General features: G+C 35.1%; 1 protein-coding gene across 2 annotated transcripts in view; it reads left to right on the top strand.

Moving 5' to 3' along the window:
- The window catches only part of LOC138708186 (prestin-like), a 121,021-nt gene extending 107,742 nt beyond the window's left edge, over nucleotides 1-13,279 (top strand). For both annotated transcript variants that reach the window (XM_069838465.1, XM_069838464.1), the window contains exons 8-15: nucleotides 220-353; nucleotides 790-952; nucleotides 2,079-2,255; nucleotides 6,241-6,513; nucleotides 8,266-8,388; nucleotides 8,468-8,566; nucleotides 8,858-8,984; nucleotides 11,900-13,279. In XM_069838465.1, the coding sequence (XP_069694566.1) occupies nucleotides 220-353; nucleotides 790-952; nucleotides 2,079-2,255; nucleotides 6,241-6,513; nucleotides 8,266-8,388; nucleotides 8,468-8,566; nucleotides 8,858-8,984; nucleotides 11,900-12,015 (1,212 nt within the window). In that variant the 3' untranslated portion in view covers nucleotides 12,016-13,279. The remainder of the gene's footprint in view (nucleotides 1-219; nucleotides 354-789; nucleotides 953-2,078; nucleotides 2,256-6,240; nucleotides 6,514-8,265; nucleotides 8,389-8,467; nucleotides 8,567-8,857; nucleotides 8,985-11,899) is intronic.
- Nucleotides 13,280-14,075: the final 796 nt, after the last annotated feature.

Genomic DNA, 14,075 nt, shown 5'->3' with positions numbered 1-14,075 from the left:
TCATGTAACCCTTTCTGTAAATTACCTCCATTATATATTCATTAATTATTATTGAAAATGCGAGGCATGAGGCTGTGTACAGGGGCCCACTTCACATATCACTGATTGAATAATCAGTGCATTTGGATTTGAGCGAATCTTGTCTACAATTTTTACAGCATTTTATTGGGGTAAGTTACATGAACTTATAAACATTACTTTTTTATCTTGTTGTTTCAGCCTCGAATTAACAAGAAACTACCCGTCCCCCTCCCTATTGAGCTGATAGCTGTTATTGCAGGGACTCTAGTGTCCATGTATTGCAATCTGAATGTAGACTACAAGGTGACCATTGTGGGTGAAGTGCCAACAGGGTAAGTATCCTGCATCACATGCAAACCTTTTCAGAGTAATTATTTTTCTCTTGTTGATTGGATTACTGTATTATGAAATGGTGAATAGTCGAAAAATTTATATTTGATTGGAGGCAAAAATTAGAAGATTTTAACTTAAGTGAAAATGTATGCGCTTCCAGTAGTGACCGGTGACTGAAATCCTCGGTGATGCCAGATGCAACTAGTTTAAGTGCCTCTGATAAGTTCATTCATGATATTAATTATTATTCTTATTATATTATTATCATTATTATTGTATTATTATTATTATTATTATTATTATTATTATTATTATTATTATTATTATTATTATTATTATTATTATTATTATTATTATTATTAATCTTAGGATAAGGTTTGGAGGTTAAAGGGTTCCAAGATTTTCAATGAGATACAATTTTGTTCCTTGTTACAGACTTCCAGAACCAAATTTACCGCCATTAAGTCTACTACCTAATTTACTGGTGGATGGCCTGGTCATAGCAATAGTTGCTTTCTCTGTAAACATGTCAATGGCTTCCATATTTGCAAGGAAACTGAATTACGGTATTGATGCAAACCAAGAACTTCTAGCATCGGTAAGTTGATATAAGGTAGTTTACATAATCTTGAATGCAGGGCCTCCTCCGTGTCCACTCAGTGCAATATTAAATTCATATACACATGTGGTAGTATAAAAACCTACAGATATCATGTTTAATGGGAATTGTACATAATTTGGAGAAAAAAGTTATCTAGGCCCTAATCATAATTTTCTTACAAATTTATATTGACATTTTTTAAATCTAGTTTTATGTTGTTTTCTCCAAGTTCTTTTAAGGATGTCATTGGCAAAGCACATATCTTCATTTGCAGATATTTATTTCCTCAATGTAGGATACTGAATAGAATACATACTATTACAACTTTAATGTCCTGCTACAAACAGGTCTCGTGCAGCAGGTAGGTCAAGCCACACTCAGAAAGCACTGACAGTGTGGGGTCCCGTCAAGTAGAGCAAACTTAGGATGCAACATCGACGTCCAGTATAATGACCTGTTGGCAGTGGCACTATAGAGTTGGACTGGCTGTAGATTTTTTAAGAGTGAATATTTGTTGCTGCCAAATCTTCATTAAGTTCGAAGCTCAATGTTGCCTTCAGTTTAGTTTTAAACAGTGCTTTTCTTCTGGCGGAACATGCAGAAAAGTGTTCCGGCACCTTTTTGTTCTATTTTTCGTTAGGGAGCCGAGAAATGTGTTAATAATAATTTTTTTTTACATAATTTTTCATTTAACTCTGTTTAGGCCTTGAAAGTTGGATAAAAATGAGGTTAGAAACGACAAAATTCCCGTACACTGGACATTAATTCTCTCTCCATTCGCTATAATATATTTTACACAGGCTTTCAGCACCTTTCTCCCCAGAAGAAAAGCATTGGTTTGAGATATAAGTAAAGTTTCTACATTTTTTTTTTTTTTTTTATAATTTTATTTCTTGTAATTCTTCATGACATTTCTTACTATATTCAATAAAGGTAGCTTTATTGAATAACACTGTGCATTTCTAATCAAATTTAAGCAGGTCAGTGATTAATTTGCAAAATAAAGCTTATATATACAAATATTTATGATGTTGTAATAGATTACCTAACATTCAAAATAAAGATAGTAGCCTATAGTATTTGTAGTGTTTCTTGGTGCAAGCCTATGCCTTGTTTGTTACAGGGAGCTTCCAACATCCTAGGTTCCTTTTTTTCGTGCCTTCCATTTGCTGCCTCTCTCTCTAGAAGTTTAATTCAGCAAGCGGTGGGTGGAAAGACTCAGCTTGCCAGTGTGGTTTCTTGCCTCCTCCTGCTTCTTGTTCTGTTACTCATTGGGCCGTTTTTTGAGCCTCTTCCGAATGTAAGTCGTAAGAAATGTAATAATATCCTAATTCCTTGTTTAATGAAGTTCACTTTCCACTCTTGCAGACGTGAAGTGTACTAAATTACTACTCCTGCTCGAGCAACTTGTAACTTGTAATTGGCCATGTGTTAATATAAGTTATAAATTGTTGCTTAACACAGAACATGTATTTGCGTTAATAAAAGAGAAGTAAAAATGACAGCTTTCAGTACCGGTAACATGTATGTTAAAGAATTGGTATAAAGTGAACTTCTCCCTCATAATTTATATATTATTTGTTTACTGTTCACAGCTCTGCTCTCCTAGTATGAAAAGTGAACCAGAATGTATTTTATTGTCAGTGTATAAGAGGCACTATTATGCCCTCAAATTAGGCCTAAATTTAGGGTGCGTCTTATACAACGAAGGTACAACCTTGCATATTTCATTTGTTTCTTTCCAAGTGAATTTGTAGGCTTCTGAAAGAATAGTGTTATTATTATTATTATTATTATTATTATTATTATTATTATTATTATTATTATTATTATTATTATTATTGGTCAATCTAGAGTATTCACCGGCCACTGAACAAATATTGCACACTTTATCACTGCCAATGTGGCGCTATAAACCAATTTTCAATACTTTTATCACAACCACAACACATTTCAATTCTTATTGTACTATATAATTACTACATTAATATATTTAATATATCACGAAACATTCACTGAACGAAATGCAGTCAGTAGATTTACTGGCATGTAAAAGAACTCCTGCGGGACAAAATTCCAGCACATCCGGCGATGCTGATATAATCTCTGCAGTTGCGAGCGTCGTTAAATAAAACATAATACATAATACAAAATACGAAATGCATATAATTATTATGAAAGTCGCCATATTTTCTTCCTGGAAGTACTATCCACTTCAACTAGATGGCTACCGACACCAGTAGCAGGGCTGGCAATACATGCAAACGAAATTATAATATTACTACAGTTGTGTAGTATTATGTGACAGGTTAGGTTAGGTTAGGTTAGATTAGATTAGATTAGATTAGGTGTGTATTATGTGACAGGTTAGGTTAGGTTAGATTAGGTGTGTAGTATTATGAGAAAGGTTAGGTTAGATTTTATTAGGTGTGTAGTATTATTACTATGTTGGCGACACTGAAACCCACTGTTACATTAACGAAATATGGCGATATTCTTCATTCACGCAAGATGATTTTCGTATATAAGTAAGGTACCGGTACATATTTAGGGCAGGTTTTGGGTGGTCTTACAGCTCTCCCAGTGATCACATCAATTTTTACTAATCAGTACTATAAATCCAAGGCATTTTCAAAGTATTTTAGTTGCCCTTGGTAGCGTAGTCGGGATAGCGCTGGCCTTCAATGCTCGAGGTTGTGGGTTCGATCCCGACTCAAGTCGATGGCATTTAAGTGTGTTTCAATGCGACAGAGTCATGTCAGTAGATTTACTGGCATGTAAAAGAACTCCTGCAGGACAAAATTCTGGCATACCGGCAACACTGATTTAACCTCTACAGTTGCGAGCATTGTTAAATAAACCATAATCTAATTTTCAGGATATTTTATCAAGCTCCTGTAGTGACTGGAACATAAGTAATATTCACCCTTTTTTTAATTCGAGTTTTTCGAGAGAAACACTAATAGTTTAAGGCATGTCTTATACACAGACAACTATGGTAACTGTAATACTATTTCAAGAAGATTCACTCACTTTACTGCAACCTGCTACATGGAAGCTCACTTATGATCCATTCTTAGTATATTTTTCTTTACTCCTCCTCACTTCATTTGATTGGATTTCAGAACTGAGATATAAGCCTAGATATGCAAGTTTTCACATTCAACTATTTTAAGCATTTAATGACTTTACTGACACCACCTTGACGCATAATATTTTACTTAATTTTCTTTAATAATGGAGGATATTCATAATTAATGAGATGAAGATTTGAAGATTGTGGAACAATGGTGGGATAGAAAGAGAGTAAAAAGAAATACTTGGAAAGTGTCTGTCCCACAGCCGTTTTACTACCAGGAAATTTGATAGGTTATGAAAACAATTTCGAAAATTTCATTAGCTGAATAATCTATATTTAGGCCTTGCTGACGTATTTATTATATTCCATTCTGTAAATTGTTCGTACTGTAAACAAAGTTAAGTTAAAATTTCATTCCTTCAGTACAAAGTGACTTAAAATATCGTACATTCTAGATGTCGAAAACTGAAGTTTCAGGTTTGTTCTTCAATATGGTAGAACAAAAGCACATGACAGCATTTTTATAACTTGGTGTATTATCTTCGGATCTAATTGACAGTCTTAAGTTGAGATGATAGATTTATTAACTCTGAGTATGATAGGCAGCATTATTTGTTAACCTACTTTAGATTTAGGTTTCTTGTAGGAGATTAAATACTATCTCAGAAAATTATTGGAAAGGGTTAATAACATCTTTTGCTCACTCTTTGATGAAAATGCTTAATCATCGTATTATCTGTACTTTTACCAATATGAAGTCTACCATTTTTATATGTTGTTATATGAGACAGACAGGCTGAAGCACTCTGGGTCCTTGTCTGAGTTTGAGTTTTACAGCTTAGTGAACCTAAAAGTCATAATTAGCAGAGTTCTCTGGGCTGAATACCATCCAGGCTGCAGAACAGTAATGAAACTCCTATTGTGACTCCTGTATATAATTTATTTTAAAAGTAAATTTTATGGATGCTGAAAGTTATAGGTAACAAGTTTCGCTCATCACTGTTAGTGTTCATGTTCTATATCCTTTTATTACCAGTAATTTATTTACAAAAATTATCACAGTTGATATAGGACCTGGAGGAGATGAGGGCTCTATATCCAGTGTACCATTGAAGCTGACTCAACAGAAGATCCTTTTCCTGTGCGTGAAACAGCATAAGTATGATTTTAACATAAAACCATGCTGAGATCAATCAAAATCCAGAGTTTTATAGTTTTAAGACTGTGTCAGAATTTGTTTGGTTTGTGCATGTAGACTTCAAGAAAATAACATTCACATTCCCTAATGTTGACCTGGTTGGCGAGCTGATATAGCGCTGGCCTTCTATGCCCAAGGTTGCGGGTTCGATCCCGTACCAGGTCGATGGCATTTAAGTGTGCTTAAATGCGAGAGGCTCATGTCAGTAGATGTACTGGCATGTAAAAGAACTCCTGCGGGACAAAATTCCAGCACATCCAGCGATGCTAATATAACCTCTGCAGTTGCGAGTGTCGTTAAATAAAATATAACATTTAACACATTTCCTATCTGTATTGTTTTATATGTAAGGGCCATAAGCAGAGGCAAGGGACTTTCTCTTGTCGTAACATTGAGGATTGCTCTGGAACTTATGCCGATCATCTCACGAGAGCAAGATTCTTCCTTCTCTCCATGAGATTTTCTGTATAGGCCTATACAGTATGTGAGACCGTACACTTGAGAATGAAATACTAAAAAATTAAAACAAATTATGCCAGACAACTAAATTATATTCGCCTGATTGGTATTCTTTTTCTCTTTTTATATACTAGCTTAAAAGAGTTTACTAATCATGCCATATTAATGTTTTTCTCTTTGTTATCACACCAAAAATGTCTTACAGAATGAGTAAATTAATGTCATATCTCTCGGTAGACCAGACCAGTGTTTACCAACTAAGAGCACAGCTTTCTCCAGAAGAGAAGTAAAGGTAGGAGACCATGACGTCATACATCAAGGAGCCCTACCTTTGAATGATTAGGGTCTTCTGCTGTAACCCAAATAAAAGATAATAAATTCTATCAGTGTCAAAATACGAACAAAATCTATCCCATGGGACAGGCACTAGAGTAATTGATGAACATAGAGAGAAGGTGATTACAGACATTGTGGCAAAAATGCTAATTTTCATCACTCCAGAAGGGAACCTTTGATGCTGACAAGTTTATGTCTGATATGTGTTTACAGTGTGTGTTGGCTTCAATTGTGGTAGTGGCGCTGAAAGGAATGTTCATGCAGATGAAGGATCTACCAGTCATTTGGCGGCAGTCCCCTTTTGATGGCATGATTTGGCTTACCACTTTCCTGGCTGTAGTGCTACTGGATATTGACTACGGCTTGGGACTTGGAGTGGCACTGTCTCTCCTTTGTGTTCTCATCATGGGTCAGAGACCGCAAGTGTGTCGTCTTGGCCAAGTCCCAAATACACAGATTTACCTGGATATTAATCGATACCAAGCTGTAAGTATATCGATCCATCCTTCCACATAATGCTGTATACCTCTGTACAATCAGGAAAACTCACTCTTCTGAGAGATTACTAATTTTTTTGTGTCGGTATGGGCGTAGTTAGAAATGCTTTTTAAGAAGAGGGAAGGAATTTTCAACATATTTGGGTTGATCTAGGTTTTAGGTGATGATTTAAACTAGATCACTTTATGAACTGCACAATGAAAACGAAGAAAACTAGTACACATTAGAAAAATATGCAAGTTTGTAATCAGTATCAGATCTCTAAAACTCAGTAGTGGTCAAATGGAAAAAGAAATTTTGGAAAAGTTTTTGGATTTGTGAAAAAGAAAGAAAAATTCACTTGTTCCAGGTTCCTTTGATGGAACCTTCCTTCAGTGAAAGTCATAAATATTCAAAGGTCTATTAAAAGATGTATTAACACGATTTCACCAGCTTTCTTTTCTCATAAAGCCCATGTGTTTTGTATATTTCGACGAAAAATGTAACATTTACTGAATGCTGCATCATTTCAAGTCCTGTGGAGATACACCTTTTTATTTACCGATACTCTGCTGATGACAGTGCTGTCTCTTTTCAGTTGTTATAATTAGGATTATTCCTCAGAACAGATTTAAATCCGATTTTGTCAATTTCAATTTGCTTAAGGCTGATAGCTTGAGAATCCTAGAAATGATTGAATACTTCTGGTGGTCATGTTCCATAAATTATTCTGTTCTCATGAACTTTACAAGTTAATTCCCTGCAACAATTTCGATTTCACATTCCCTTTTCTCTCATTTCACATCATATAGCACAAGGTGAAGTACTAGCTTTGTCAAATATATGTAACATTTTATTTTCTTTGTGCAACACCCACGATCATGAACTTGTGAAAAACGTCATGGATGTCTAGGGTGAGAACTCTCATCTCTTTTGGTGTTGGTGTATAGAGTTGTTGACCATTAGCACATTCCTGTGATGTTTCTGACATTGCAAGTGTGCTTGTTCCAGTTCTCACCTCATCGCTTCCTCTGAGGGAGTCGAGTACACTTTATAGAATACATGACAGGATATGTCTTCACCCTCCATGATAAAAGGAAATGAAATGATGGCAAAGTGACCATTAAAAGGAAAAAAAAAAGAACTTATAGCTACTATAAAATAGCCGGTGTAGAAAAATAAATAAGTAATTGTGGAGAGTTTTCTTTGTATAAATTTAGAAGAATTTTTTTTTTCAAATCTAAAATTATGTTAATCATTATATTGGTCAGTTTTGTTCATTAAGAATAGTTATGTTTATATGTATATAATATTAAAATGGATTTGAGAGAGGTGGGATATGATGCTAGAGAATGGATTAATCTCGCTCAGGATAGGGACCAATGGCGGGCTTATGTGAGGGCGGCAATGAACCTACGGGTTCCTTAAAAGCCAGTAAGTTAGTAGTTAGTTAGTTAGTTAGTTAGTTAGTTAGTTAGTTAGTTAGTTAGTTAATGTTTATATGTATGTTGTACTGTAATACTGTAATCTGGAATGTTTTAAAATCCCTTATGTTTAAGTTAATACTTCAGCAGAAATGTTTACAATTTAATTTTGGGAATAGTCACTTTTATCATTTAATAGAGCAATTAAATTGTTTAAACCTCAAAATAGGAAGGCTACGTCAGTCTGTGTATTCAAATATTTTCAGGCTATAGTATGTTCACATTGGTTGCAGGGATTTGTAGTACCATAAATATTGAGTCTGAAATATTTTCACAGGCTTCAGAGATACCTGGAATTCGTATAGTTCAAGTGGCTGGTGGGCTACATTTTGCAAATAAAGAACATGTTCGAAGAAAAGTTTATCGACTGATTGGAGAGATGCCAGAAAATGATACGAAGGTAAGACGGTATTACGTACGATAATTCTTCTACAATCTGCAGTTAATATTTGATTCTAATGCGCACATAAATTTTTCAGGACATGATTGTGAAGGATCCAGCAAAAACATACGAACAAACAGATGTTCTAGAGAAAACAGACGGAGATTCGACAACACTCATGCTAGAAACTACTCAGGTAGGTTCATTTACAAGAGATAATTACACTTTCTACACAGGAACCAAGTCGTTACTTATTGCTTTGTTTCTCTCATTCTTGATAAAAAACAGAGTAACGAGGAATTGAAGTTGAAACTTGATCTTTCAGTTATTTGTCGTACAATATTTCGACTTTGTGAAATAACTCTAAAATGGATTTTCATTCTGTGAATTATAGTTTAGGAATGTTGAATTATATTTATTTTTAGCTTGTTTATAGTGCTTGATGTTTCGTGTCCCATAGTATAATTAGTTATTTCAATTTTTTTAGGTGCGTTGTATAATTCTGGACATGATGTCAGTGTGTTTTGTTGATCCGTCAGCGATTAAGATTCTCGTCACCATGTATAAAGACCTGAAAGGTAGAGGACTTACATTTTGCCTTGCAGATTGTTCAGGTGAGAAATATTAAGTACCTAAGTAGGCTATATTATGAACTTAGTCCCTAGTTTATAGTTTTAATATTATCGAGACTATTTGCTCCCATGCCTATGTAATTTGGAAGGGAACATCATGTTATAACTGTGTTGTATAAATACCTTTAAAAATAGTTCACAAATTTGTATTGAGAATGAAAAAATTTCACAAAGTATACATATGATATTACTTGTTCAAGAAAATAGTGTCCTGAGTTTATGTAGTTTCGAAGGTTCGGTCCCTACACCGTGAGGTCATATGAAGTGTTGCTGATATTAGGGGCAAACTCGCAATCGAGATTCTTGTCGAGTTTGCTCCTAACATCCACAAAGCCTCGTGTGCATACAGAGTGAGTCGTAATTGTGTACTATAAAGTAGTGCAGGGTATTCTATACTAAAAATGAAACACATTTTTTCATATAAACTTACAGTCGTGCCCACTTCATTATGGAGATAATAATTGTAACAGTTAGAAAAAGACAACAGCTACTTTTCTGAGTGTGTTGTTTAATGGCGTCAGTAGTTTTTAATTTTTCCAACAAAATAGTGTGATCCACTAGATCAAATGCTTTTGAGAAGTCTAAAAATAATCCTATTTCTGTTTCTTTCTTGTCGATAGATTCATATACTCTTTTTAAAAAGTTTATAGTTGCCGTATTAGTTGATTTACTTACTTACTTACTTACTTACTTACTTACTTACAAATGGCTTTTAAGGAACCCGAAGGTTCATTGCCGCCCTCACATAAGCCCGCCAGCGGTCCCTATCCTGTGCAAGATTAATCCAGGCTCTATCATCATACCCCACCTCCCTCAAATCCATTTTAATATTATCCTCCCATCTACGTCTCGGCCTCCCTAAAGGTCTTTTTCCCTCCGGTCTTCCAACTAACACTCTATATGCATTTCTGGATTCGCCCATACGTGCTACATACCCTGCCCATCTCAAACGTCTGGATTTAATGTTCCTAATTATGTCAGGTGAAGAATACAATGCGTGCAGTTCTGTGTTGTGTAACTTTCTCCATTCTCCTGTAACTTCATCCCGCTTAGCCCCAAATATTTTCCTTAGCACCTTATTCTCAGACACCCTGAACCTATGTTCCCCTCTCAGAGTGAGAGTCCAAGTTTTACAACCATACAGAAGAACCGGTAATATAACTGTTTTATAAATTCTAACTTTCAGATTTTTCGACAGCAGACTGGATGATAAGAGCTTCTCAACCGAATAATAACACGCATTTCCCATATTTATTGTATTAGTTGATTTACCCTTACAAAATCCATGTTGGTTTTCAACAACTATATTATGTTGGGTTAAAAATGACACAAGCCTCTTGTGCACAACCTTTTCAATTATCTTAGAAAAAACAGATAGTAAGAATATTGGTCTATAATTTTGAACTTCCGTCTGTGGTCCTTTTTTATATAAGGGTTTCACTTTTGCCATCTTTAAACTATCTGGGAATTGGCCTGTTGACAGTGAAAGATTTACTATGGAAGTTATAGGAGTTAACTATATTTAGAAAACGTTTTTTGATAATAAAATCTGGAATCCCATCGATGTCAGCTGATCTTTTATTCCCAAATTGTTTAATAATTTCCATAATTTCTGTTTCATTACTAGGATTTAGGAATGTGCTATAACAATTATCCATGTGTTTTGTTACATTATTGTTTTTAATCTGTGTACTGTTACCCAGAATAGTTTCTGCAATATCTATATAATAATCGTTAAATCTATCTATGGCTATTCTGCCCATTTTCGGGCCATGGCCTCCCCAATTCTTCCTCTCCATTCTTCTCTATCTCTAGCTGCCACCTTCCATTTCCGCAATCGCAGTAAAGTATAATCGTTAAATATGTTTGCTATTTTATTGGGATTACATATTTCTCCACCAATGATGTAGTATGTATTAATGAGTGTGGGACCTACAGAAAATGTAAAATAATGTTGCTATTTTTAAAAATACAGAATGGTACAAAAGTTTTAACAAATTTGTTGAAAACGTGTATGTACCAGTTTTAATTAATTTTAGATATGTTATTGGTGACACTGGTCTGTGGGATTAAATTTACATTAAAGTTGAACTTGCATCCCTTCCATTTCAAGGTAAACTCCTCAACACTAAATAGTTTCGACAAAACACAGCTATAAGCTACAAATATTCGCAGTACTATAATAGAAATTGGAAACCATTTCAGTCAATTGTTGAAATATAAATATTGGAATACCATCTCTGCATCCATAAATATCTCCAAAAATGTTGGAAAACATTTCACTTCGTTGTTGTAATTAAAATACTCAAACATCATCTATACAACAATGAACATGTCCAAAAAAGGCTCCACTAATAATTTCTAGCAAACACTTTTAGAATAACTGTAACACACAAATGTAATAAAGAAATGTAATAAAAATTGGAAACCTTTTCTTCTTCAGTCGTGAAGTAATCTTCCGCACACACTTTCAATTTAAAGCTTTCAGGTTCTTTAGTTTCATTTTAACTTTACTAGAACTCTACGTCTCTGTCTTTCTTTGAGGGAAGGATGCATAAGCCAAGAATTTGTGCTTACATCTGGTCATGGCTGTACCATCTGAGCACAATGACTTCAAATTCTCAAACTAAATTTAACTACTAGAGACCGAACCTTCGAAATCTATTGACGAGGACTATGTGTTCTTTTGTCTTTTGTCTTTTGCCTTTTTCGAGGAAGTAAGCAAATCTGATTTTAATGAAGGTTATTTTTTAATGGAAACATTACGTAAAGAAGAATGTAATGTTTACTTGCTCTGTTGCTAAACAAATTTTAGGATTGCCACATTCAGTAATTCAACACTAAGTCATTGAAATTAGTGCGTATATTATGAAGTAATTGAGTTACTTTAATTGCAGCAACCGTACATGAGAGAATGATGCATTGTAACTTCTTCGACGACTTCCCCGACTCGCAGGTGTTTCCATCAGTGCATGATGCAGTGCTGTATGCACAACAGTCCACAAAATCTTGAGAGTACTTAAACATTTGCCTATTTTGTACTGTATTTTTATACTTTAGAAAACTGCATGTGTGACTTATTTTATATCTATTCATTAGATCTTAAAAGAGGAAACTTCTGTCCATATTTAACTCCCTCTGCATTTTCCAACTGTGTCTTTGATAACCATAAAATTTCAGTGTCAACAATGATTAAAAAGTCGTCTGAAAAATGTCACTGACGTGAGTAACAAAAGACACAACTGTAGGGAAGAAAAAATGTTGCATGATGATGATGATGATGATGATGATAAATAATAATCCGTGGAGCGACAGCCCATGAAGTTCAAGGTCCAGCCATCTGCTGGACTCACGTCAACATGCTTCAACATAGGTGAACGATCATCCAACTAGAATGGAGGTGTTGTGTGGTTAGCACAATGATACCCCAACCATTATAGCTGGTTTTCGTAACCGGATTTCGCTACCTATTGCAGCTCCCTAAATTCATCATGATGCTGGTGGACACTGGTCCCATATAGCTACTGGCTGATGTTTCATGAGAAAATTGCTTTCCCATAATGACTCGAACCAGTAGTGTGCATTCTATAACGTGAGTCCTAGGCAGGATGCCTTAGACCATGGCGCAAACAAAATGTTACAAAGGATGCTTAAATTCATGCTGTTGATGAGAGAAACCAGTGTAACTTTGTCAGTACTTGTATTTCTGTAGGAGTTGAATCAAAGTAACTTGTGTAAGTACCGGTATCTTTACATGGGTAATGACAATGACAATAGTAATAATCCAACAGAGATACTGGTAGTTACTTTTGGCTCTTGAAAAAAAAGCAATGACTTTGTAAAGGAAATGAGTTCAAACTGTGACATGTTTCTGTGTTTGTCAGTATTTTAAGTTAAATGTATATCTTATTTATTACCGGTACTACTAGCTTTCCATGGCTGCACATAGCTCGGTTATTGGATCTTGGCTGTGTTTTCATTAAAGAATAAATTTTCCCAAATTTTGAGTGGTTACAATGTGGACAGATTTTTCAGAACTAAGGTACTTCCTTTTTGGAAGTGTTGATATTTTCAATATAAAATTGTTTTGCAATATTATATTTGGAAAAAAAAAAAATGTAATACAAATTATGAAGACAGGCTGTGTTGGGCTCAAAACGTAATAGAAATGTTGTATATTAAAATAATTAGAGTAACCTGGAGAGAAATTTATTACAGAGATGTGAGAAATTGTTTTTGTGTTGTGGTCTGAACAAGTTGAGTTCATCACATTACTTGTTTCGTTACTTTAGCTTCACACGTCTTCATAATTTGTGTGGAAATGTGAAATGTTAATGGTGCTAGATGTAACTTGTAGAGAGCAGGAATTCACAGTATTACAGACCTCTCACTTAGCGTACTTAGTTCTTCTGAAGAATCAGTGGTTCCCTCTCTATTTACACAGTCAAGTAAGTTACTTTACTCTCTTTATAATCTGTACGGCACCGTACTCATATTTGACACTTAGGAAGAAGATTATCATCTCCTTTTGTAGAGTAGACCACATAAACAGACACACAATTATGAGCTTGAATTTCGACTTGAAAAAATTCGATCCAAAAATGAAATGGTGTTGCCTCATTTTAGTGATATGCCAAATTTAGCTTCTACTAACACACAGTGCAAGTGGACGATTGGAAGTCGCTCCCCTTTGGATACAGGAGACATCAAACCGGAGCCGCTATCATCAGACCAACTTTTCTGAACGGTGTGACTGCTATGTATGTACGTCTCGTCTTCGTACACTATCGGCTGTCCCTCAGCTCTGTATTTGTGAAGGGAAGTCAGATATGTCTCACGAAGTGAACGAATAAAGGTACGGTCACACGTCGCTACTTTTGCTGCGCAACTTTTGTACTGCAGCTGCAAAAGTTGCATGTCATGTTCACACGTAAGCCAAAAGTAGCGTGCTGCACACTACTTTTCGTGCTGTACAACCCGAGTGCAGCAAAAGTTGCAATTGGAGGTTGCGAGTCTGTTCACACACAAGGCGCTACTTTTGCAGCCACAGTCATGCTGCAGGTTCCCATCTCC

The sequence above is a fragment of the Periplaneta americana genome, chromosome 10 (genome assembly GCF_040183065.1).
Source record: "Periplaneta americana isolate PAMFEO1 chromosome 10, P.americana_PAMFEO1_priV1, whole genome shotgun sequence".
Classification (NCBI taxonomy): Eukaryota; Metazoa; Arthropoda; class Insecta; order Blattodea; family Blattidae; genus Periplaneta; species Periplaneta americana.
The sequence above is the reverse complement of the archived record's forward strand: the minus strand, read 5'-3'. Positions and strand labels throughout refer to the sequence as shown.